A 25,729-nucleotide genomic window follows, 5' to 3' on the forward strand; every position below is an offset into this window, starting at 1 on the left:
AATACAGATTGAAAAGTTAAGGTGTCACATGGCAAAAGGTGCAACTTAGGCAGTTGGTGGGGGAGGGTGGAATAAAGAATGTCCACACACTTCTGCCCTAGTCAATGCTTTATTTATCCAAATCACTCAGTACAATTTCACTCTATAGGTTCTTAATCATTAAGGAAATGAAAATCCTTAATGCTAGGCATTGCAATAGATAGAATCAATTCATAGCAAACAATTCTGGATTAATTCTAAGCACTGCAAACACACTTACTCATGACAGACTCATGACAGACATTCCCTCCGCATGCTAAGCTCAAGTGTCAGATCAAAAGTCTCAGCCTTAGGCTCTAAGTCCAGCAAATGCACACTCACTCAGACCTCTGTGATCAGGTCAGGAACCAAGGCAGGCTTCTCCTGGGGTGGAGCTGACAGCTGATTCAGGAGAGGGTTTTAGGGAGAAGTTGCGTCTCTCACCAGAGTCAAGATGTGGCTGTAGAGTTTGAGAGCAGTGAGGAAGGTGCAGAGGATCAGGCAACAATGAAAAGTGTTGGGGTGTCAGTCCAGGTCCTCATCAGGCTCTCCGGCATGTGGGCATCAGTGTCGGTTGTCTGTTCATTTCCTTCACTATTTATACTAAATTTGGGGGCTTTTGACCCCCACCCCCTTTCAACCCCCATCAGCTGCCACTGGGTCTCTCAGTGACATCATTTACCCTGGGTTAAAACATCTGGCCTGGTGGTCCCCACCCTGATCTTTTCACCTTTCCCTCTTATCAGGTGAGAGAGGCCTGCCTGAGACTTCACTCTGAGGGTGGGGGGAAGTGACTTGTTTGTGTCTGAGGGCCACACTGGAGGGCTCCGTTAGGCGTGCCTGGTGAGACTGCAGGTTTCAAACTGGAGTTTTAAAATGGAGTTGCTTAGGCTCAGGACTCACATCCCAACACTTTTCATCGTTGCCTGATCCTCTGCGTCTTCCTCCCCGCTCTCAAACTCTACAGCCACATCTTAACCCTGGTGTGTTAGACCACGATGCAAGAAAAGACCACCGACTCCAACTGAAATCCAATTAAAGCAAGCTGGTCATTCCGACCGGCCGGGGCTGTCTCTCCCGAAAACCACGGGAACAGAAGTGCCGGGTTTCTGTTCTGGCGACTGAAAGGCTCAGGGGTCACTCCAGTTGAACTGGGCTAACTGGGCTGCGCAAAATAACCACACAAGAGGCACAAATACCTTTTTATTTGGGGTCACTGTGATGGCTCCTCTGACCCCAGGAAGAGAGAGCGAGAGCACGCACTGACCCCTTTTATTGAGGAGAAGCTGTTCAAATGAGGCAAGGGGTCAGGTTTCAGGGGCTGAGTCTATCTTCATGATGTCCACTGTCAGCAGGTTGACGGACACCTGGGTAGGCCACACCCAAGGGCACAGTAAGAGGAGGGGACACACACAAGGCACTTCCATGGAAGATTCTATCCTAAACAGGGCAAGGGGTTAGATTACAAAGGAACAGGTGAGCGTAGCTCCACTCATGGGGTTATAGCACCCATGCACAAGACACCGACCCTCGCACCCAAGAAGAGTGGGGACAGCTCTGCCACATTTCTGTGACTGAGTGCCTCAGCACCCAGCCGGGGAGTGTGACTCAGTCACGTGTAAGGTTGGTCTCCCACACAGAAGATAGCCCTGCAGATCTCTAGGAGCTCAGCTTAATAGCAAAGAAAGTTACAAAAGGGGGGGTGTGTTGAGAACTTACAGATAACAGAATTTTGACAAGTATAATACAAAGGCAGATTAATTGTCTATCTGGGTCAGCACTTAGGGAGTAAATTTAGACCCCAACATCATAATTTATGAGGTGCCATCAGAGCCTCAGAGAGGGTCTGGCCAGGGAAAGTCAGAATTTATGAGGCACACTAAAGTTTTGGAGAGGGTTGTTATCTGGTCAGGGAAAGCCAAGCATGGGTGACTTCAAGGCATGGGCAGGCATTCCAAGCAAGTTTAAAACATCAAAATCCAGCCAAGCTATATAGAAATCCTAATACTTTACAGGAAACAGAAATGAATCCTTTATAACTTGTGACAAGATGGCTCCTGATCTTAAGAGGGAATTAGGCTGGGTTTATCAGGTGAGAGCCGCAACTTCTCCCTAAGACCCTCTCCTCAACCAGCCGTCAGCTCCACCCCAGGAGAAGCCTGCCTTGGTTCCTGACCTGATCACCGAGGTCTGAGTGAGTGTGCATCTGCTGGACTTAGAGCCTAAGGCTTGAGACTTTTGATCTGACACTTTGTTGGCAGTGCTTAGAATTAATCTAGAGTTGTTTGCTGTGAATTGATTCTATCTCTTGCAGTGACTAGCATTAAGGATTGTCATTTCCTTGATAAAGAACCTATAGAGTGAAATTGTATTGAGTGATTTGAGTGAATAAAGCATTGACTAGGGCAGAAACGAGTGGGGGATATTCTTTATTTCCTCCCCGGACCGTGCAATTTGCACCTTTTGCCATGGCAACACTTGTTTGTGCCTGAGGGCCACACTGGAGGGCTCTGATGTGTGCCTGGTGAGACTGATACATTGGTGTTTTCATCCACCCATTCCAGTCCTGTTTCTTTTTCTGACATTGTTGCTTTCCATGGAAACGTTGTCTCAGGAGCCCCTTCAAGGTCGCCCCAGTGCCTTGCTTTTTTGTTTGATTTTTTACTGGAGATTGCACCCAAGGATACTCTACCATCAAGATATATCCCCAGCCCTTTTTATTTAATAATTTTGAGACAGGGTCTCTCTAAATTGCTCAGGCTGGCCTCAAACCTGCGATCCTGCTACCCCAGCCTCCTGAGTCCCTAGAATCAGAGGCACCACCACACCCAGCCCCGGAGACTCTTTTGACATGATCCCATAGTCTTCCATCAGTTCTTGTTTCTGGCCTAAAGTATTATATAAAAATCTCATTTTTTCCCTAATCTTAGTCCTGGCAATCTTTTTCACCATTTAATCTCTATCCCCTCCTCCGTGTCCCTTGGAATAGACAAATAAGGGATATTTGAAGTGATACAAAGGAACAGAAAAGAGACGTTTCAAAATGACAAATTTGTGGCTCAGTGGTAGAGCGCTTGCCTAGCATGCACGAGGCACTGGGTTCAATCCTAAACACCACATAAATGTAAAATAAAGATATTGTGTCCACCTAAAACAAACAAACAAAAATTTTAAAAATAAATAAAATGACAAATTTACAAATTTTATATTTTATTATATATAAATGCTAAAAGGAAGTTTCTAATTTAGATAAAAGTGAACAATTTTCTAAGTCCAATATGTCCTTGTTCACTTGAATCATCTCACTTCCTTTCATGGATGATGGTTTCTGGCATGTAGATCAGGAACTCAATGGGTGCCTCAGCAAGAGACATGCTTCAGACCCACAGGGTTTCTTAGAGACAGGGCAGGGGGAGTCCACAGGGAAAGTCCACCATTCCTGCCCTAGCTCTTGCTTCCAGCTGGTTAATGCCGGTTTCTTGACTTAGCTTCCCTCTGTTCAAAAGTTCTTACCAAGTACTCGAGGTTGTCGTTGATCTCGTTTAGGTAAAACCTGAACTCAGAGCCTAGAATATATTCAATAAAAGAAGAGTTAGTTTAGAAAGGTCAAAACTTGGAAAGTTGTCTTAGAAAACAGAATGCAGGGCATCCAGACACCACTGCCCACATGTTTCTGTCTCCCTCCCTCTCTCCCTCCCTCTCTTCCCCTGTGCTAGGGATCAAACCCAGGGCGCCTTTGGCATGTTCCACATGCTACCAGAGCTCCACCCAGGCTGCCCACTGTGTATTTAAGGGAAGTACTTTTGATGCCTAGAACATTCTCCATATTCCCATGTTACTGGCTTCACGCATCTTTACTGTGTCTGATGTTAAGCTTGCAAACCCCCAGAATCCAAGGGTGACAGGTTGAAGTAGGTCATACCCTTGGACCCTGGTTTCTCCTGTGATGCTCAGCAGCCCTTGCCTGAGGGCACACAGGTGTTTTCTGACAGACAAGGTGGCTGTTCCGCCTCTATAACTGAGTCTAGTTCCCGGGGCCAGTTCCTAGTTCCTGGACGGGTTGATCGTCTGAGCCCTGCTGAGGCAGAATTCTACAGAACTCTCATATATCACACGTCATGTGACTGAGTTGACTGCAGCCAATTTCTGCTACAGAAAAATCTGAGTCTAAGGAAGGCAGATAGTGCCCAGTCCTCTGTCCTATTACCAGAAGGGAGCCATGATGCAGACCCCATGTCTGTCAGCAAGGGGAGAAGCCCACCTACTGTCTGTGGGGAATCGAAGCAATGAGCCTGAGCATCAAGCCTCAGAAGGGAGGACCACAGCGGCCATGCAGCAAATGGGACATGGAGTTTGGGGGTATCTAGGAGGGGCATGCAGGGCATCTGAGCCCCCTCGTGGGGATGAATGGATGACCCCGTGGAAGGAGCATCTGAGATGGGGCACCTGGGACACCACAGGGTCTGTGGGTGCCATTGCAGGAACAGTGGACATTTTACCAGGAAAAGCAGGGGATCTGGCAAAATTTGTAACAAAGAGAGAGGTCAGTGGGTCCAAACTCCCTTTGCTCAGCCTGATAGTGATTGACCCGTGGAAGAGGATGTCCTTTGGGAAGAGAAAGTGTTTTATGTAATACAATACAGGAGAAATTATAATTATTAGCTGCTGTGGTTTCACTCTGTCAGTCTTGTATTGGAGAGGCAAATCAATGAATCAGGAAAGGAAAATGGAAAGAAAAGTACAAATGGGACTTAATTTGTGAGTATGTGGGCAGAAGAGTGGAAATTTTGAAGTTTTGAAAGCTACCTGTAAAGCTGGAGTAATATTGATAGGTAACAGACATTAGAGAATATAAAGGTATCCAGAAGGATTAATAGAAATAAATTAGAAAGGCAACACAATCAGACAATGTGTGCAGTTTCCCACGCTTTACAGAGAAAGAGACAAAGAAGGGAAGGTGGAGGGGCCGTGGGGGCAGCAGGGACAGCTCAGGCCTACTCCAGCACCCTGCCATCTGGTGCCTGGTCCCAAGCCCATGGTCCACTTAACGACCCTGAGAGGGGGGTGAGGGAGCCGGGGGTGGGTTTGTAAGACAGATGAAGAGAAAGGTCTGCAGGAGGTCTTTCAAGTGGGGTTGATGAGCTGGACTTGAGCCTGCGCTTGTGCAGGGCTCCTGGCGATCGTAACCACCACTTCTCCAGCCAAGACCCGGTAGGTGACAGGTCGCGCAGGTGTCCCTCTTGTTTATCCTCTGTTCTCAAATGGCCCCAGGGCCTTATCTCTTCCTAAGCCCTGTACATGGTGGCCCATCCGAGCCCCCCGCATGAGATGACCCTCCTCTTTCCTTACGATTGCCAGGGATCACCCACCACCACCAAAAACAGAGGGAGGAAATCGGAATCTTGGAAAGGCTCCCATGCAGGGAGCGCCCACTCACGCTGGTTGGGGAAGTACTGGAAGTTGGCCTCCACCACGCGGCGGTGCAGGGGCTGGGTCTTGCGGTAGTCGTTGTGCAGGGTGTCGTTCCGGAAGTTCAGCAGGGAGTTCTCCAGCTTCCACACCTGCGGGGGACACTGAGTTAGGGGAGACGGCCCTGCGCCATCCTGAGGGGCCAGTCAGCGCCTGGACCAGGGCTTGGCTTCCCGGGGCTCGGTGCCAGGCGTGGCTCCAGGGCCACCGCCCCGCTGACCCAAGGTCACCCCCGCACACGCTCTCAGTCTTTCTCTGAGTATCCCACAAATATTAGAAAGGAAAGAACTACTGGAAAAAACATTGAGTGGCAAGACCAACTTTGTTTCTCTGAAAATATGAGCTTTGTCCACGTCTCTGAAGGGCAGTTTTGCTGCATGAGACACTCGGGGTTGCTATTCATTCCCCTCCCACGTTGGGGAGTGATCGCACCCCTCCTGCCCTCCCCGCTGCCTGCTGAGCCAGCCTTGGTCCATTGGGACTCTCTTCATGATGACTGCTTTTCCTGTCTCATCGCATTTTAAATATTTCATTTGTCCTTGATGTTCTGTGGTTTCACTGTGATGTGTTCAGTGTAGGGTTTCTTGTAGGTGTGTTTACGCGTGTGTATGTGTGGTGTGTGTGTGGGGGGGTGTTTAATTGACTTCTATCGATTCTTGAGTGTATGACTTAGTGTTCTCTGATTCTTTTTTTTTTTTTAACTGACATCTGCTTAGTTTTTTTATTAAGTAGAATGGCCCAGTTAATCAACTCATTAGATTGGTCAAGGCAAGACACTTGAACTATTCAACAGAATTTAAAAAGCAGTTGGTTTTGTAGTAGTCTGGTAATTACACACACACACACATTCACACAAATTGGTAGAGTACTCTGGATATTAGATTCTCCCCATAATCTTGTATAATGCACTGTTCACAATCTGTGTTTTTTTTGAAAATGATATAAATTGGACATGACCAAATTGGAGATGACTGATAAACTCGTAAATATTTGGGAACTTCAGCTGTATTCCCCAAAAGATTTTTTTTAATTATTAAAAAAAAGACTCATATAAAAACACAATATTTAACAGACACCTTAAAAAATCAAATTGTAACTCAGTTTTCTACTGTTTAAATATGATTAAGAAAAAAGTAGTAATGTCTACAGTTAAAAAAAGACAAACTATTAACTGGATGAATCTGGGTTGGGGGAAAGCTATACAGTATTATTGCACTCCACGGATGTACAGAACTCCAGAACGTGCCAGCACCGAGAAACTGTTTTGTATTGAGGTTTTCCAAAAGGTCAACAAGCCTGCCAAAAAAAGCACCTGGCTGTACTAACAGCTGGCTGTCTTCAGTACAGGCCTTCACAGTGTCCGTCACACTGCTCTTGCAAAGATCCCTTAATGATAGGTGAGGCTATGATTGATGATGTGGAATTGAATCCACGTGCACACTGAGCTTCATTTCATTGTCAAGAATTTGAACAAGTTGTTGCATGGATGGAAGGTGACCAGATTCCAGCTTAGACCATACAGGCACGTATGGTCAAATGCCCCTGTTGACATACACTGGTTCTCATCAGGTTGCTTAAGAAGAAAACCATCCTACATGCATAGACCTTGTTCTCCTGGCCCCACTGCCAGATGCTAGGAACTTGCATGACAAAGAAAGCGAAAGGATCCTTGCCAGCAATTATTAAGCCCAATAATACTAGTTTGAAGACTGACAGGAAAGATGCTATGTGTCTATAAATTGGTTGAGGGAGGTAATTCTCTACTTCGATTCGATGCCTGTGCCTCAGGAAACACAAATTCTGGAACTTGAGCAGTGGCCCTGTGGCGTACTGCCTCTTTAACCTCTTGCTGAGCACACAGCCCAGGTTGGCCAAGTTCTTGCTCCAGACTACCACAGAGGCCGCCACCAGGAAAGACTGGGGCTGGCCCGGAGCCTTGCCGCTGGCCTCTCTAATTCTTTTGGAAAATTGTCGGCCAATGTTTCTTCAGGTTGTGTTTTGTTTCTTCCTATTTTGTCTCCCTTCTCCTAAAATTTCAGTTAGACTTTCCCACTGTATTTTCATGTCTTTTAACTTCTTTTTCACATTCCCATCTCTTTTTTCTCTGTGTAGCAATCTAGATAATGTTCTCAGCTACGCCTTCCAGTTTACTAACTCTCTCTTGAACTATATCTAACATGATGCTAAATTTATTCATTGGATTGTTAACTTCAGTTACTATTTTCTCATTCTATTTAAAACCTAACTTCTACTGTTTTAAGTCTGGTAAGCCATTTTATATGTTTTTTATCTTTTCCTCACATGTAAACTTCTTATTTCTTCATATATGTGAAATATGTTAACATAAATGATCTGATAATTTCACTGATATCTTTGTAGGTCTGATTCTGCTGACCTACACTGATAGTGTATTTTTCCTGTGTGTTTTGTGATTTTTTTTTTTCAGTGCTGGGGATCAAACCTAAGCCCTTCCACACACTAAGTAAGGACTCTACCACTGAGCTCCATCCCCAGCTCAAGTGTAACTTATTTTAATTGAGCTAATTTCTACTGACTTGTGGAAATTCTTAGATCTAGATTTAAACTTAGTTTTTACAGATAATTTACATTTGCTTTTATCAGGTATCTGGGGGCAGCTTCCAGGCTGGTTAGTGACATTTGTTGGGGGTGGTCCTTGAGGAGGTGGCAATTCTTCTCCAAGGTCTAAATATGAAGCAACCATTTTAACATGATAAAGAACTAAATTTGGAGCAATCCTTCTTGTGTAAAGGTATTCCTGCTGTTAGCATGGAAGCTCCATGAGGGACCCAGGATTCTTATCATTAGCCACCATGTGCAACTCTCCCAGGACTGGGATCAGGCTCCAGTCCTTTCGCCACATCAACCATAAGTTCCTTGGATTCCCTGATGCCTCTGTTTCCCCCTCTCTGCCACAGCCCTTGTGAAATCACCCATGTCACGCAGGTGACACAGCAGTCTGGTACTAGCAAATGCCACAGGAGCCCCAGGAGTGGGCATGAGCTGAGGTTCTGGGAGCTCTTGTTAACGAGACCATCAAAGGGAGAAACTAGCCACGTGAGCCCTGGAGTTACCTGAGACCTGGAGAGCTTGACGGAATCTGCCAGCACAAACCAGTGGACATTCTCCGTGCAGGGGGCAGTGGTGAGCGACCCCTCGTAGGTGTAGTAGTGGTAGAGGTCCCTGGGCAGCATGTCCTGAATGTCAAGGCCTCTCAGAATTGTTCTTTGTCCTAAGACAGGAAATAAAGGGACATGAGGAACCTCGGGTGGACAGCTCAGGCTCAGGCCATGCCATGTCCAAGTGTCCTGACTTGAGCACAAGTGCATGGACCCCAATGATTGAGACACATTCCCAGGCGACTGCTTTTGGAAGGGGTTAAGAGCAGACTTTGGGGTTAAGAGCAGACAGATGCACTCAGACACCTCCTCCTGGCTGGGTGGCCTTCGTTGGGTGCTCACTCAAGAGCTGTTTCCTCTCTGTAAAAAGGCATGATTTGACTGGGGGTGTAGCTCAGTGGTAGAGCACTTGCCTGGTTCCAGCCCCAGCGCCACAAAGAATAACAGGGAATAACAACAGGACTGTGTGAGGGTGGAAAATAATGATCTTTACAAAGTGGCTGGCAGTGACCAGCCCACAGGGAAGCACTCAAGGGTGTAGCTGTCACCTTGTCATCACTGTTAGAGGATACATGTCACAATAAATGAGAGAAAAGAATTAGTACTCTGAGTCTTCCGGGTAAGTGCCCTCAAGGAAAGAATAAAACCCCTTGGCATGGGGTTGTGCCAAAGTGGGTGGAGGTTGGAATGCAGAGCCAGAGCCCAGCTGGGTGCTGGCTGCTGGAATCTGGTCCTGAACTGCTCCTGCCCCATCCCACGGGACTGGGTTCAGCCACAGGTGCGGTGAGGAGACCAGCTCTTCCTCAGGGTGTCTGAAGCCTCCACAATGCCCATACCCATCACTGCACCTAGACAGTCACTGTTCTGTTCATGTCAAGGACATTGGGGGCTGCAGATGTAGCTCAGGGGTCAAGCACAGCCCTAGCATGCACAAGGCCCTGGGTTCCATCCTCAGCACCCCAAAACAAAGCAATATGCGGAGCCCCTTAGCTCAGCATGAGACCATCAAAGCAACAAGAATTTGAGGGGGGGTCTTGTCCCACTCGCCCTGAGCAGTTATATGCCTTTTAATGGCAAAAAGAATCAGTTCAGGGACTGGCCCAGAAGGCGGTGGGAATACAAAGTTAAGTTGTGGCTAGCATAAGTCTTAGGTCCGCTTGGCAATACCAAGCAGACAGCTGAAGAAAGGGATCTGGAGTTCAGAGAGAGCTCGTTCCTTAACTGGAGGAGGAAACACATGCACATCCATAGCAGAAGGAGAATATCTGAGGCCAGCACCCTCAAGGGAAAGCCAGAGTTGCTACAAGCTCCTGCTTTTTCCTGCTGGCATTGTTCACAGAAGAAATTAGCCAGGATGTTCTTGCATTCATCCACATTGTCACCGCATGGAGGACCAGACCGAGATTTCTGAAATCCTGGGACCGAGGTCACCAAGAGAAGACAGACCAGTAGTTAAGAGCAGGAGCCAGAGGAAGGACAAGATTAGCAGAGCTAGAGTGGGGCACGGTGGCACATGCCTGTAATCCCTGCCTCTCAGGAGGCTGAGGCAGGAGGATCACAAGTTCAAAGTCAGCCTGGGCAATAGAAGAGACGGTGTCTCAAGATAAATAACTAAGGCGTGGGATGCAGCTCAGTGGTACGGTGCCTTTGGGTTCAATTCCCAGTAAGAGGGAGAGAGAGAGAGAGAGAGAGAGAAGAAGGAGGAGGAGGAGGAGGAGGAGGAGGAGGAGGGAGGAGGAGGAGGAGGGGAAGAGGAGGAGGAGGAGGAGGAGGAAGAAGAAGGGGCAGAGGCAGTAAGAAAAGAGCAGGAAAATAGCCAGTAGCTGAGACGCCAGGGATGGCCTCAGCTGGCTCAGTGGAGCGAGGAGCCATCTTAGGGAACATACATACTGGACACTGTTCCAAGGGGAGCTGAAAAAGGGGTGGAATCTGAGAGACTGGTGGCGTACAGAGGTTCTTGACTGTGCTTGAATTCCGAGCAGGAGGTACCTACAGATTCGTGTGCTGGGCAGAAGGAGAGTGAGACGTCAGCAATGCAGGAGAAAGAGCGGCAGAAAGGGCCCGGAGAGGGGGCGGGTGGCACCCATGGGAGGAGCTCTTTTCATTCACTGGGACAGAAGAGGGGACGTGGAGCCCAGTCCAGAGGCAGGTGGGCTAGGAAGAGGGGAGGGCTCCACCTTCTCAAGGAAGCGGGAAGCCAAGGCGCCAGTCGGCAGAGGAGCTGGAGGAGCCCAGGGGCTGCAGCGGAGAAGAAGGGGGAAGGTGGAGACGGGAGGAGACGCCAGGGCTGTGTTTCAGGGTCTGGGTAGGGCTGGTTCGTGTCCGTGGCTACCACGTGGGTGGCTGCGGTTCCCGCAGAGCCACGTCCAGCTCCGCCTGCAGGCTCTGAGTGTCGTGGGCTTTGCCAGGGGAGTGTCCAGGGCGTGGAGGTCACAGACACTGGAGGCGTTGGTGTGGGAGTGGAGGGGTCTGCGTGGAGTGTTGGGGGCTGTGGAAGACATCTGCGCGGGAGGGCCGTGGAATCTCTTAGGCAGAGAGAGGAGAGGACGTGAGGGGGGACTAGCTATGTGAACGTGAGGCCCACGGACTGGAGGACTCAGGCAGATGGATGGCTGGAGGGTGAGGGCTGAAGGCAGAGTGAGCTGGGAGTCCGGGAGGGGTGGCCAGAGCAGATGAGGTCAAGGCTTCAGAGCTGACATGGTCATAGCTCAAGGTCAGGATTTGGCCTTGAGAGGGGACAGTGACTGAGAAGAGCGCTGCCTCCTGGAGGCAGGGGGTAGGAAGACCTGTGTGTCCAGGCCGGAGCTCCACTCGGGAGACTCATCTCAACGTGGGGCTAGGGTGGGCATCTCCCGCTGGGGACCAAGATTGTCCCTGCCAGATGGGGCCAGGAGGTGAGAGTCACCGAAGTTAGGATGTGGCCAGTCGGCCGTCCAGAACGTCCAGTCATGGGAATGGACAAGTGGAGTTTACGAACAGGTGTCTCAGAGATGCGCCCTGCCTGAGCCAAGAGCAGGGATCACGGGACAAGTGAGCTCTGGAAGCTGGGGCTGGGCTCCTTGGCTGGGCCCATGGGCCTCCCCCAGGGTCCCCTTCCCCCTCCCCACCCCTGTCTCACACTCACGCTCCTTCCTCTTCCCTCTAGAGGCTGCCCCTGGGGTCCCTTACCTGGGTACCTGATGTCGGCCAAGTGGGAGATAAAGGTGCTGTAGTAAGTGTTCTCAGCATACTCATTGACCTGGGGAGGGACAGAGCCATGAGCAACGGTGGGGACCACACCACGGGCCCCATCTCGGAGCCAATCGTCTGGTTCTCCAGCTGGCAGCAGAGGAGAGGGCAAGGTGGGGGCAGCCCTGCCCAGTGGCGTCGGGGCAGACAACGTGGCTGTTAAACATTTCCAGGGTACTCTTTGCCATTTTTAGTAATTTGCTCATTGCTTGCTTTAGTGACAAAGTGTACAAATTGATGACAGTCCACATCAGGCTACTGCTAACTTCATTCCAGTGAAACAGCAAATTCACCCCAATATAGCTGTCTCTCTTCCCCTCGCTTCGATTCTTTGAACATGGTTTTCTTTAATTATTTGAATAAGCTTACTTTACAGTACTATGTACTAACTACTCTGAATCCACTCAGTTCATTTCTATGGATAATTTTGTTTTCCCCCCTCTCTCCTAACATTATATTTTCCCATTTCTTTGTATAGCGTTTATGTTTTTGTAGAAAAATGAACATTTTAGATAATATGTGGCAGCAATTATCTTAATTATGGGTTTTTTGTTTTGTTAATTGTCCTGAAGCTATCCCGTGTGTGTGTGTGTGTGTGTGTGAATGTGTGTGTGTGTGAGTGTGAGTGTGTAAGTGTGTGTGTGTGAGTGTGTGTGTGTGTGAGTGTGAGTGTGTAAGTGTGTGTGTGTGTGTGTTCAGTAATTTGCCTGAGCTGAATCTGCAGGATGGCCTCCCCAGCAGTGTATGGCAGCTGGTGTCTCTGCTCATTTTTTAAATATTAGTTTTATTTCTAGGAGCCACCTAGGAGCAGCAGACGTTCATGGCCAGTAAAGGATCCAGGCAGAGGCTGTGCTCAGCCCCTTGAGTCCTGAGACTTCCACCCCGACTGGCTGCACTACAGCCGGCTCAGACGACAGAGTTCCTCAGCTCCCGCGTGGGCGGCTTTAGCTTCTAATTTCCAGCAGGCCCCGGCCCGGTGCGTTCTTGTGTTGCCTCTGTGTCTCTCTTACTCACAGGTGTCCCCTGTACATTTCTGACTGGTTCTGCTCCACCCGGGACTGCTACGGTGCTCCTGGGCATGGGTTTTCAACTCTCTGCTCAAATCCAGGCAGTGGAACTGCTGGTTTCCCTGACCAGTCTTGATAAGGCCACCTGGCTGGCCGTGGGGATGGGACAGCCCCCACTGAGAAGTCCACAGACCTTACTGTCCTGACTTAAAATCCTGACCATTTTCCATGAATAGATGCCTTAACTTGTTGTCTGTCTGTGGCCCATTTCCAGAGGACTGAGATGACTGAGTGTCTTGGTACTTTTTTTGTTTTCTGGGTTTTTGTTGTTGTTGTTGTTGTTTTGTGATGCTGTGGAAAGCATTGGGTTTGGTTTCCACAGCTTTGTCCAGTTTTAATAGTTACTTTGGGGGAATTCTATTCCTGACCACTTCTGGCCACCTGGCCCTAACACCCCACCTCTGGACTTTCTTAGAAACGCAGAGGTACTGCCCCTGACTGGTTGGGTTGGAGGCTTCCCACCAGTGGGTCCAGTCGGCCCTTCTATAGATTCTGGGTCTTTTAAGCCTTCTTATCCCAGTTTTCTAAGGCCCCCACAGAAGGAGTAAGCAGGGGCTGGAAAAATGGCCCATCTGGCCTTGAGCCAGTCCTTCCAGGACTGAGCCCAGGACAGAATGAAGACTGTGGTGAGGACGCCCCTCACCCGACACGCCCCTGCCTGGACCACAGCCTGTGCTGCCAGTACAGACCCATCTTCCCAGTCCTCCTGCCCACCTCCACAAAGGCTGCCAGGACGGCCAGGCCATCCGACGCGTCCTTGGCTATGTCGTAGCTGTCGTATTTCGCATTGTAGTGGACAACGTGGATCTGTGGGAGTAAGACAGGGCCAGTCAAGGGCAGTTCACACCGACTTCAAACACTTCAGGTTTCCAACACGGGAGGAGAACAGAGAGAGATGCTCCGTCTGAGACCGCACACTGTCCTGCACAAACGAGCCTGCCCTCCTCTCCTACCATCTGGGCTATGAGCCCCATCTAGGAAGACCAGAAATTTCTGCAGGAACGGAAAAAGCACAGGAGGGCTCTGGCAAGATGGCAGCTGGAGGGTATTTCCCTAAAACCCCTCCCTCCAGGGAAATAAGTGGGCAGAAGCTAGAGGGACCATGTGAGGACCCTGGAGAAATTAGAAGGAGCAAATTCACCCTCTTGCCCCAGGAGGCCACTGCAATCATCCTGAGGATGAATCTAGGCCAAGAAGAGAGTACCTAATGTGGGGAAATTCAGCTGAAACAGAGCTTGCCCCACCCGGAGGGCCGCCAACTCCAGACTGCAAGACAATGAGGGCAGGGACCCTGCTGGAGCTCCCTGTACAAACCAGTAGTCAATCAAGAGTTGCTGAATGAATGCAAAAGAAACTCGACCACAGAGTGACTTACTGTCACCATTGCACACAGTCTGTTTGGCTATTTTAGTAAAAAAAAAAAAAAAACACCAAGGAGCTTGAAGGCCAGAGGACTGACCCCGGGGTCTTCACATACCTCGATCACATGTCTGATCCCGTCAATGGTGTGCTCGGAGCCGCTGACCTCTGAGGACCCACCACCCCAGTGGTAGTGCATCTGCTTGGTGACGTACTCGGTGCCATCAGGGGCCATCATGCGCATGGTAGGAGGCAGGTTGATCTGCACTGGAAGACATAACACAGGGCAGGGAGCAGGGCAGGTGTGCGTGGGCAGCTCAGCCTTCAGGTTAGGCAGCTCTTCCCACCCAGGACCAGCCAGGGGCACACACAGCTTAGAGTGCTAGGAGAGGGGTCCCCAAAGAGGAGGGGCAGTGGCACTCAGGACAGAGGGTGAGGTCCAGATGGCCAGGACACCTTCCACCCAGAACCAGCAGGTCACAGGCAGGACCAGGCAGAGGCAGGTCCAGCTCATTGGTCCTGGGGAAGGGAAAGCCACCAAAAAATATAGCTGATGGGTGTGGAAACCAGAATTCCATTCTCTGCCTCCAGCCAATTTTGAAATTTGCAGATGTAGGAGTAGGAAGTGGGGCCTCTGAGGGCTGTTTTGGTTAACTTTACCACCCAGGTGAGGGCTATTTGCAAGGCCAAGTTGAGATGATGCTCTTCTTCATGACACCTTGAAATGCTCACCTCACACAGCCTTCTCGAGTTAGCCCAGCTAAGGTCCCGCTCGACTCAGGGGTCAGGGGGCATCCCTGCTGCATGGACAAGGAAGCTGGCCCAGGGAGTAGGAAACATGCTCAGAGTCACACAGTTCAACAGGCAGGAGCAGAGCTGGGCGGAAAACTAGAGCCCCATCATCCCCAACCACAGTCGCCAAGATGTGGCTCAGCTTGTCTTCAGAAGATAGGAGACCAAGTTCCCCAGCAAGCCAGGAACCCGTGCGTCCCTGTGGGGTTTAATTGGACTGTAACTATCAATGGATGCACTAAAATGTTAGGCTCTGGCCAGTGGAAAAAATAAATGGTTCTTCCAGCTTCCTCTTGCCTCTCCTCCTACACTTCCTGTGGGGAGGCCACTCCCGTCGACAGCTACAGTTGTTCATCTCACGGGCTTGGACCGTGGGGAAAATTTCATCTTTTGGAATGCAAAGTCCAGAGAGAGACTAAGGAAAATATGTTAGGGTGTGATTCAGGACTTGGAAGGGGCAGGGGCGTCCATCCTGTCGGCAAGGTCTTGCTATTTGAAATCAGTGAAGGTGGCTATAAAGGAGTAAGTCTTTTTTAATTATTATTATTTTTTAGTTATAGGTGGACACAATATCTTCATTTTATTTTTATGTGGTGCTAAGGATCAAATCCAGTGCCTCACGCGTGGTAGGCGAGCGCTCTACCTCTGAGCCACAGCCCCCCCACACCTTTTTTAAAAATTTTTTTTTTTAATATTTATTTTTTAGTTATTGGCGGACACAACATCTTTGTTTGTATGTGGTGCTGAGGATCGAACCCGGGCCGCACGCATGCCAGGCGAGCGCGCTACCGCTTGAGCCACATCTCCAGCCCCCCACACCTTTTTTTAATATTTATTTTTTAGTTGGACACAATACATTTATTTATTTATTTATATGTGGTGCCGAGGAATGAACCCAGGGCCTCACACATGCTAGGCGAGCGCTCTACCACTGAAACACAACTCAAGCCCAGGAGAAAATCTTCTTAAAAAGCAAACATTAGGGGTTTGAGATGCCTGGATGAGATGCCCCTTGCTCCTTCTCATCTAAAGGAGCTGGGAGCACTGGTTAAATTCATCGTGTGCCATGCACTGAGATACAGGAACTGACCTCAAGGATTTTAATGCGTCCTTAGCAGAGCAGGTGCCTTGTATTTAGAGCTCGAAACTTAGCCAGACTCAAAACCAATATTCACAAGAAAAGAATGGAAATCTTTAAAAGGAGGTAAAGTCAGCAATGTTGAGAGCAGACGGGACCGGGGAGCCGAGGACCAGGCCAGAGCTTCTAGATGACACCCAGTTGGCCCCACACAAGTGATAAGAGATCCTGAAAATTATGTTTCCCCAAAATGCAGTTCCCAGGAGACAGACTGCCTCAGGGCTGAAGTTCCACTGAGAGGCCTGCACAGGCCCGGGGGAGGAGCAGTGATTCTGAGCCAGCTTGGGGCTGCATGGATGAAAAGATGGGGCAGACATATCCATCCCCAAAAACTAACTTGCTAAACCTTCTAGATTCTGCAGAAGGACTCAGCTTCCAGAGGAAGAGATTCCCCTCTTCATGGGGAACGAATTTAACTGAATTCTCATCAGACAAAAAAAGTCTAACAAAATAGGATCAAGATCTATATGAGGAAAACTACAAAACTCTGATGAAAGAAATCAAAGAAGTCAATAGATATTCCATGTTCATGGACAGGAAGAATCAATATTGTTTCAGTTCTTCCCAACTTGATCTATAGATTCAAAGCGAAGCAAATCAAAATCCTAGCAAGTTATTTTATGGACATTGGAAAACTAATTCTAGGGTTATTGGTGAGGCAAAATACCCAGGAGAGCCAACAGAATATTAAAAGAGAAAAACAATTGGAGTATTGACATTATCTAACTTTACAACTTACTAGAAAGCTATAGTAATCAGGTCAGTGTCCTATTAGAAGAATAGACAATCCCAACAACTGATTGCTTTCTTTTTTCTTTTTTCTTTTTTTTTTTTCTTTTTTTTGAAATGGAGCCTTTCTGGCCTGGGCTCATGTCATTCTCCCACCTCAGCCTCCCAGGTAGCTGGGACTGCAGTTGTGCACATCCTACTTAGCTTTAATCAATTTATCTTTAACAAAGAAGTAAAAGACTACAAGAAAACACAGCAAAGATAGTCTTTTCAACAAATTGTACTGTGCAACTAGACATCTGCTTTAAAAAAGAAAACTAGATACAGACCTTATACCTTTCCCCAAAATCAACTCAGAATGTTCCATACACCTAAATGTAAAATGCAAAACTGCAAAACGCTCAGGAAGAAATTCAGGTGATATTGAGAATGGTGTTGACTTATTTTTAAGTACTGGGGATGGAACTCAGGGCCTCACACATGCTAGGCAAGTGCTCTACCATTGAGCTGTACCCCAAACCTGAGGTACATTTTAAATACACTACCAAAGGCACCATCTATGAAATAAATTATTGAAGAACCAGATTCTATTAAATTTTAAAACTTCTGCTCTGCAAAAGCCACTGGCTAGAGAGCAAAAAGCCACGGACCAGGAGAAAGTCTTTACAAACGTATCTGGTAAAGGGTTACTATCCAAAATGTACACACAGAACTCCTAGAACTCAACGAGGAGAAAATGAATAACCTGATTTAATAATGGACAAAAGCCCTGAGCAGACACCTCATCAAAGAAGAGGTGCAGATGGTAAATGTGCACATGAAAAGCTGCTCAAGATCACTTGTCTTCGGGGAACTGTAAATGAGCCCAGCTAGGATATGCCATTATGCCCACCAGAAGCGGAGAGGGCTTCTGACAAAGCTAAACAAGCTCTGCCCTTGTCATCCCGCAACTATGTGCCTTGGTATTTGCCCATGCGAGCTGGAAGCTTGCACCCACACAGAAACCAGCATTAGATTTTATAGCAGCTTTATTAATAACTGACTAGACTTGGGAGTAAGTGAGATGTCTCTGATAGGTGAATGGATACAGGAAAAATGGTACATCTAGACAAGGGAATATTATTCCGTGCTAAAGGAAATGAGCTCCCGATACATGAAACTAAGTCCGAGAAGCCAATTTGCAAGGCCATATACTGCATGACTCCGACTGCAATGCGACCTTCTACAAAAGGCAGAACTATGTGACAGTAAAACGATCAGTGGTTGTCAGAGGTTAAGTATGAGTAAGAGGGATGAGCTGGATGCGGTGATGCACGCCTGCAGTCCCAGTGACCTGGAAAGCTGAGGCAGGAGGATCACAAGTCTAAGGCCAGCCTCAGCCACTAAGTGAAACCCTGTCTCAAATAAAAAAGGGCTGGGGGTGTAGCTCAGTAACAGAGCGTCCCTGGGTTCAATCCCCCATACCAAAATAAAAAAGAGAGAAGAAAGAACTCTCTGTACTTTCTGCTCAATTCTAAAAAATAGTTTAGTAAAAATACATGCTAATGTGAAACAATGATAATTTAAGTCACAACTAACAAATGTTTAATTTCATCATGTTAACGTATCACCAAACTTAGCATTCATCAAAAGTTCATTAGATTTGATATTTGTAGGTAAGGATTTTTCTTCAGTAGAATTCCTGAATGTGCCTGGAGCCTGCTGAAAAGTTATAATTAATTGTAATCAATATAACCAAATAGATTCAAAAGATAAATTTCTAAAAAAAAAACCTTCAAAATACTGCACATCAAAAATACAGGGGTACCAAGTGTGTTGGTGTACCCCTGTAGTCCCAGCTACTCAGGAGGCCAAGGCAGAAGGATGTCTTGAGCCCAGTAGTATGAGGTCAGACTGTCTCTTAAAATAAAAAAGAAAGAAAGCAATTGTAGCTCAGTGGCAGAGTGCCTGCCTCGCATGCACAAGGTCTTTGGTTCAATCCCCAGCGCACACACACAAAAGTTGCCATTAGTTATCCATAGGTTTCAGCGACCCCAGTCACATGTACCTGAGGCCATTGTACAGATACGACTTCATTCCCCATTTATCACTCTTGCTAGTCCCATAAGGACAACTGGTTTTATTTTCTCAGTTGTGCAATACACACCTGTGTGTAGGTGAAATGGCCCAACCTCGAACCCAGGTGGGGATGCTGAGGAGGACGTGACAGCAATCAGATATCTGGGCCTCTGGGCCACTCAGCCCTCAGAGACTGTGACCCTGAGTGAACCTGACCTCCCGGGTTCTCAGATTTCCCACCAAATACGCCCCTTCCTGGGGTTGTCATGAGGCTCAGGGAAGAAGGGCCCCGGGGAGAGTCAGGAGGACACCCTGCCAAGCACAGCGCGGGTCTGACAGCTGCCTGGAGCAGACCCCCCGAGACCCAGCTCTCCCATCGCCCTTCACCCGCTTCCTAACAAGGAACAGAGATGAGAGGTCTGTTTCCAAACCTCTGAGAAATATGGGGCTCGGGAGCTTTGTGCTAATCAGACTCAAGATAGAAAAGTGGGAGAGCAGGGCCGAGGGGCAGAAGCACAGGCAGGCGTGTGGCTCCAGCACCACTGTTGGCCCCACCTGGCTCTTCTGGTTGGGTGACAGTGTGTTCTGGTGACAGTAATGGCGAATGATGAGGCCATCAGGGAATCAGGCTTGAAGGCAGTAGCTGCCGGGCTCCAGAAGAGTCACCGGGTTCCGACTTCCCTTGGCACTGCCAACCCTCATGTCCCAGACCTCCAGCTCTGAGCTGCCTTCCCGGTCCCTCTGTGGGTCACTCCTGGCAGGTGTGTGTGTCAGGAGGCCCCTTTCTGCCTTCCACCTGCCAGGGCAGCAGCAGGCTGCGGCTTCCCCGCCCTTACCTGTGTGGCCATTGTTGATCATGGTAAACTCGTCCCCATGGTCCTCCTGGTAGCCTGTCAGGTTCAGCGCCTTCAAAGCCGGGTTGAAGCGCACCTTATTATGCTGCAGGTCAATGGGCGACTGCCTGTGTCCCCCGCAGGCTGGGTATTCCTGCGGCCAGAGGTCCTCTTCCAGTCCCCCCTCTGAGGCAGGAGAGAATGGGTTCAAGGGACAGAGCCCCCAGCAGCACCTTACCAGGCCAGCTGCCTGGGCCTCCCGAGGGGGACCCCACAGGGAAAGCAGAAACAGCCTCTGCAAGGAGACCCGAGGGGGAGAGGTCTAAGTCACCTCCAAGGACTTGGTTTTGGGGGGACTTTGAGGCTAACCTCTAACTCTCCTATTGCAACCACCAGCTCTGGACACCCGACTTGGTATTTTAAAAACGTTGACAGTCTTTTCCGCAGAGCCACTTTCCTGCTCCTTTGCGTTATTTGCGACTGATAAACGCACTGGAGGAACTCGGCTGGGATCACTACCTGACTTCGGGAGGGGAGTCTCCTGGTTCCCTCTGGGTGGCGCAGTTCCTTCCAAGCCCCCGGCGGCAGCTCCCTTCTCCCCACGCTATGAGAACCCCACTCTGCCACTTTCCATGTTCCACATCCTTTTATGGGCCCCCAGGATGGTCAGGACCACCTGAGTGACACCCAAGGATTCAGGTCATCTAAGGAAGCATCTGGTTCAAGGGCCTGGCACGGCTCGCTTAAAAACATGTAAAGCCCAGTGTGGTGGCATGTGCTTGTAGTCCCAGATACTCAGGAGCTTGGGTAGTGGAATGGCTGAGCCCAGGAGACCAGTCTGGACAACAACCTCACACACACACATACACACAAAAAAAAAATCAGAGAAAGGAAAGTTGTCTTTTTGGAGATGGTTAATAATCACAGGGAGGAGCCAGGCGCAGTAGTGCACACCTGTAATCACAGAGACGAGGGAGGCTGAGGCAGGAGGACTGCCAGGAGGATTGCATGTTTGCAACTAAGCAAGACCCTGTCTGAAAATGAAAACTGAAAAGGGATAGGGATATAGCTCAGTGCTAGAGCACCCCCGGGCGCACTCTAATCATCATCATCATCATCATGGCCAGAGTAATGAAGACCAGTTGTTATTTCAGATGATTTAGCCCCCAAAGAAGGTCTTTGTTTCACTCATTTACAATTGAGGATCCAACCTCTCCTTCACCCTTAGGGAAGAGTGGTGTGGTTTTGTGTGTAGCTTGTTCTAAAAATGCTGTTCGTGTTGGGGCCTTCATGGTTTGCAATCAATAGAAAAGTCTGTTCTTTACTCCTCTGTTCTTCACTATTTAATAATTCAAAACAATTTTTAAACAATTCTTTCCTAGGGCTGGGATGTAGCTCAGTGGTAAAGCACTCGCCTCACATGCAGGAAACCCTGCGTCCTACCCCCAGCACCAAAAAAGAAAAAATTAAAAAAAAAAAAAACCCACCTCCAAAGCAATTTTTTCCTAGAGGCAAGATGCTGAGATGGAAGCAGAAAACTCTAGCACAGGCTTCTTGAATCCTAATGCTTGGCCCTGGGCTCCTGGCAATACTGGGACAGCCACAAGTATTCCTACACAGCCCTTAAAATCTACTCCCATGCTCACAGAAGCTGGCTGAGCTGGTGGGGGTGGAGGTGACAGATCCCTATCATGGACTCCTCCCTCTTCCTCCACCTCTGACCCATTCCTAGTGCCACCATCAGGTGAATCAGGAAGCCCAGAGTCCTCAAGGCAGGTACTTGGGATCCCCTCTCGAGGTCAGGATGGTGGGTTGGAGCTGCCCTCTGAAGCTCCACTCTATGAGCTCCTCTAGAATGTTCCTGATTCTGTTGTCCTTGTCTCAAACAAAAGGACTCAACATCCCTGAAAGGTCTGACCCTGTCACCGGGGGCAGGTGGACTGTGCAGAGCAGGCTCGTGCCACTTCTGCCTCCTGTGCCAGCAGCAGCTACCCACCTCCCGGGCCCCACTCCCTGGCTCAGTACAGAAAACAGGGTGCAGTCGGGAGGCCTCAGGAGGCCACATGAAGGGGATCCGTGTCCACAACCCCAAGGACATGGGCTTCCTTTGTTTGGCTCACATGTGGGCCAGAACCTATGCCAGATCCAAGACTTTAAATTTCATATTTTTGATCTTGTTTGGCAGCCTGGAGGCCTTCCCCTACGGTCAAGATGCTCTGAGTGAACTGCGTGTCAGGACACTCCCAGAGGTGGGAGCTCTCAGTAACCTGCAGTGCCCTCTGTGAGGACAGGGGGGTCCTTTCGGAGAGCTCCCTCTTCCACTTACACAGACCAATAAAGCACAAGGTTTCACAATCAGAGATGGGAGTGGGCTCTCCGACCCCCCAAGTCCATGGGTGGAAAAGGTTTCAAAGCTCAGAGCCTACAGTGAACCAGGGGTTGCTGCCGGGGGAAGTTATTTCCTCTTTTTCTTCAAGGAAGTTTAAGGTCTCTTTGTTCTCCATTCACTGGGAGACAGGAGAAGGCAGCATCTCCTCCACAGTGAGGAGACCCACCAGAGGAACCACCCAGAGGTGGGTGGGCTCCCTTGCATCCAGCCCTGAATTGCCTGGTGTGGCTGCCATCCTCAAGAAGGGGGGACTCCGTTCCTCAGTGTGGGGCGAACCTAGGAAACCCCGCGGGGGTGCCATCTTACCTGAATAGGACCACTCGTGTTGGGCCTGGGCGCCCAGGAGGAGCAGGGACACCAGAGTCACCACAGCCCTCATGACGCTGCAGGTCTGGAAGCAGGACAGATCCTGGGGAAGCTCTTCTTTTAAAGCTCAGAAGCTGTAAATAACAATTTACCACATGCAGCTGGTTGATCCACCCTTTGCTGCACCCATGAAAACAATAACACCCGCCCCACAAAGGCCCTTCTGACCAGGTTCCTTGTGCACACACACCTCATCCCCTCCCCAGGCACTGCCATGTCCAATTAGCCTGTGTTTGGTTGTTCAATGTCCTGACTTGGGAAATTCACTGGAAGGGCACACAGTGCGACCATTGTGGAGGAAGGAACTCTCCCCAGGATGGCCACGGCCATGGCACTGAGCAGCAGGAAGCAGGGGCTTCTCCTAAGCCATGCCACTTCCTCTGCCCTTTCTCCTGGCTTCTGAAGGGGCTGGTTGGGACCTGAACATGTGGCCCGATTCCAATTGGTATTTCCTGGCTGTCACAGAATGGACCTGAGCCACCACTGCAGGTTTATATGACTGTCCTTGGACAGGCTCCTGGGGAAGTGGCCTGGCTCCCCACACGTGAGCAAAGAATGGAGGTCCCCAGCTAGAGGCCTGATGCACTGACCTCCCCTTAGACCAGCAGCTGGCCCTGAGGCTTGGCTCAGGAGCTAGCCTCACACATGCCTTTGGGCCACCGGCGCTTGCAGGAGGGTGAGCATTTCTCGGGGATCCCTTCTGACAGCTGCAGTACGCTTGGACACACCCAAACCAATCAACTGGATGGATGGCTTGCCCAATCCTCCCACTGCACTTGGCTGGGGAAGGAGGAAGGCTGGCATTCACGCCTGCGGACAGGCCAGCATTTCCCATGCCCTGAGACTGCAAAGGCAAAGGGCAGGCAGGCTTCCTGCAGTGCCCTTGCCACGCTGGCGAGACACAAAGGGTCACAGTGTTCTGGCAAACAGAGCATGGCCCCTTCCCCCCCATTCACCTCATGGCTCACTTGTCCTGGAGTCTGAGGGATGCCGGGAAGGCAAAGTGGCAGCGTGCTTCACGAGGGGGCATGGAAGGGAACGTGGGAGCTCCCGAGTGTCTCCAAGGGCCCCCTCTGCCATCTAACTAGGGCTTGTCATTGCTGCAAAGACCCTGCTGAAAACTTAGATCCCTAAAATTCAAGGGCTGAAGGAATCCCCAAGGAAGCAAGGTCAAGAGCAAGGATTCTGAGTAGACCAGCAGCGTTCGGAGCCAGCTCTGCCACTTAGGAGCAAGTTCCCTACCACTCTGTGCCTCAGTTTCCCACCTTCAGAAGGAGTTGATGTTAGTACCTCCCTCCTGGGGATTCCACTGTGAGTCTGTGCATAGTCCCAAAGCGGAGTCCCGTGTGTGGCAAGTGGCATTATTATCTATTCAGACCCCTTGTTTTATGGACAAAGAAGTGACTGTCACCCTGCGAGTTAGTGAGGGAACAAGAGGTAAAAATGACTTGGCCTCTGGTTCACAGAACTTTGCCACATTGCAGAAATTCGAGACCACCGTGTAGACCCTACAAGTCCCCCTCTGCCCAGGAGCATAAGGATACAATGACCCTTAGGCAAGCCAGGGACCCTTGACATCACACTGGCAGCAAAACACAAACTGAATTTTTTCTTGGGACTCTGCATTGGGAATGGAGAGGGTGGAGGCAATGCAGACAGACCAGCACCCATAGGCGACCACCCACAGGTCACGCAGCAGCAGAAGCCCGCAGATCTGGCTAGGTCTGCACATGCCCAGGGAGGGAAAGAGCTCGTGAATACACTGAGCCACAGCCGTGGGGAAGGCTGCACAGAGAGAGGATCCAAGGGGCCTTGGGAGTCAGAGGAGACGGGACAGTTGCTCCGGGCTTTGCTGCCCCGGGCTTAACACTCTGGGATTCCCTGGAGAGCCCTGATGCTTCTGTGGCCCAGCTGATCCTCACAGTCCCTGCGGGCTACAGCCCCACTGCAACTACCCACCCAGCTGGTCTGAGGGTCTGCCCTGGTTTCTTCATGACTCTGACTCAGGCAAGAGCCTGAACAGGCCACTAACTTGGACAGCGGGCTGATATTGAGGACAGGTGTTAAGGGGGTAATTAAGTTAATAAAGGGAGCAGGTCAGATAGGCTTTTGGAATAGATGAGCCATCTGCTAATGAGGGCACATTAGTAGAGACAAGTTCCCTTCCCTCTTCCGGGCAGCATACTCCCAATGACATGATCCAGACAGAATCAAGTAATGTGAATCTCATTGCCTAACTTCTGACTCACTGTCTTCTTTGACCCCAAAGTTTTCCATCATCTGTGAACATGAAACTTCTTCCTACTGGAATTAATGGGGCACATTGTTTCTTGTGTGCGTGCATGTGTGTGCGCGTGACTTTAAACCCTGAACTTTCTTCTGCCTTCCTCCAGCCACATCCTCATCCTCGGGTGAATGTTATTCTGCACTCCTATTACCCTGGCACCGGGGTTTGAAGGGCTGTCTGAAAGACTTGACTTGTATTTTATTTCCATCACAACATAAGGTCAGAAGGGAGAAAGAGGCTTCTGTTTGTCCTGGGTTCCACCAGGTGCTCCGCGGCAGGCCTGCGGAAGTGAAGAGCAGAGGACGGGCAGGAATGGCTATTGCCTGCTGGCCAGCCCAGGGAAACAGGAGCACCATCAGCCCAGGTGAGCAGGAGGTGCCATCAGCCAGGTGAGCAGGAGGCGCCATCAGCCAGGTGAGCGAAGGCTCAGGCTTGCGAGGGATGGGCACAGGAGAACTGACCTGCTACATGAGAATATGAGTATTTTGACCTAAGCTACTCGGCAGGAGTGCTGGCTCTCTGGAATCCCCAAGAATGAGTCGCCTGCACAAGGGAACTGGCTATGTGGCTCCATCCTGTATGAGCACCAAGATGTTGAATCCACTTTGGGTTAAAACCTCGCCTCCTTAAGTTAATTAAGGGAAATGTTATTAACATTTTCTTAATGGCTAATGTGAATGTCAGTTATCACCAGGTACTGCAAAATATATTAATGTTCCCTGAGCCTATAGCCACATATGGCAGTATTATGTGAAATGACCCCTAAATGTAATGGTTTTTAATTTCTCATCAGATATTGGAGGGGACATATCTAACTGGCTAAGTTATTAAAGAAAGGCACTTTTATGTTCATGGGTAA

General features: G+C 49.5%; 1 protein-coding gene and 1 pseudogene across 1 annotated transcript in view; both read right to left on the reverse strand.

The window, feature by feature from the left end:
* Window positions 1-3,211: 3,211 nt before the first annotated feature.
* Window positions 3,212-25,729, reverse strand: part of Ca6 (carbonic anhydrase 6) — a 28,633-nt gene continuing 6,115 nt past the window's right edge. Inside the window, exons 2-9 of the mRNA XM_015501352.2 lie at window positions 22,524-22,657; window positions 19,832-20,014; window positions 14,397-14,545; window positions 13,634-13,726; window positions 11,793-11,862; window positions 8,580-8,737; window positions 5,456-5,579; window positions 3,212-3,584 (exon numbers count right to left, since the gene is read on the reverse strand). Coding sequence (XP_015356838.1) covers window positions 3,484-3,584; window positions 5,456-5,579; window positions 8,580-8,737; window positions 11,793-11,862; window positions 13,634-13,726; window positions 14,397-14,545; window positions 19,832-20,014; window positions 22,524-22,596 — 951 coding nt within the window. The 5' untranslated portion in view covers window positions 22,597-22,657 and the 3' untranslated portion in view covers window positions 3,212-3,483. The remainder of the gene's footprint in view (window positions 3,585-5,455; window positions 5,580-8,579; window positions 8,738-11,792; window positions 11,863-13,633; window positions 13,727-14,396; window positions 14,546-19,831; window positions 20,015-22,523; window positions 22,658-25,729) is intronic.
* Window positions 6,305-7,551, reverse strand: LOC125610759 (annotated as a pseudogene).

This window comes from Marmota marmota, unplaced genomic scaffold, assembly GCF_001458135.2.
Source record: "Marmota marmota marmota unplaced genomic scaffold, marMar, whole genome shotgun sequence".
In the NCBI taxonomy this organism is placed as follows: Eukaryota; Metazoa; Chordata; class Mammalia; order Rodentia; family Sciuridae; genus Marmota; species Marmota marmota.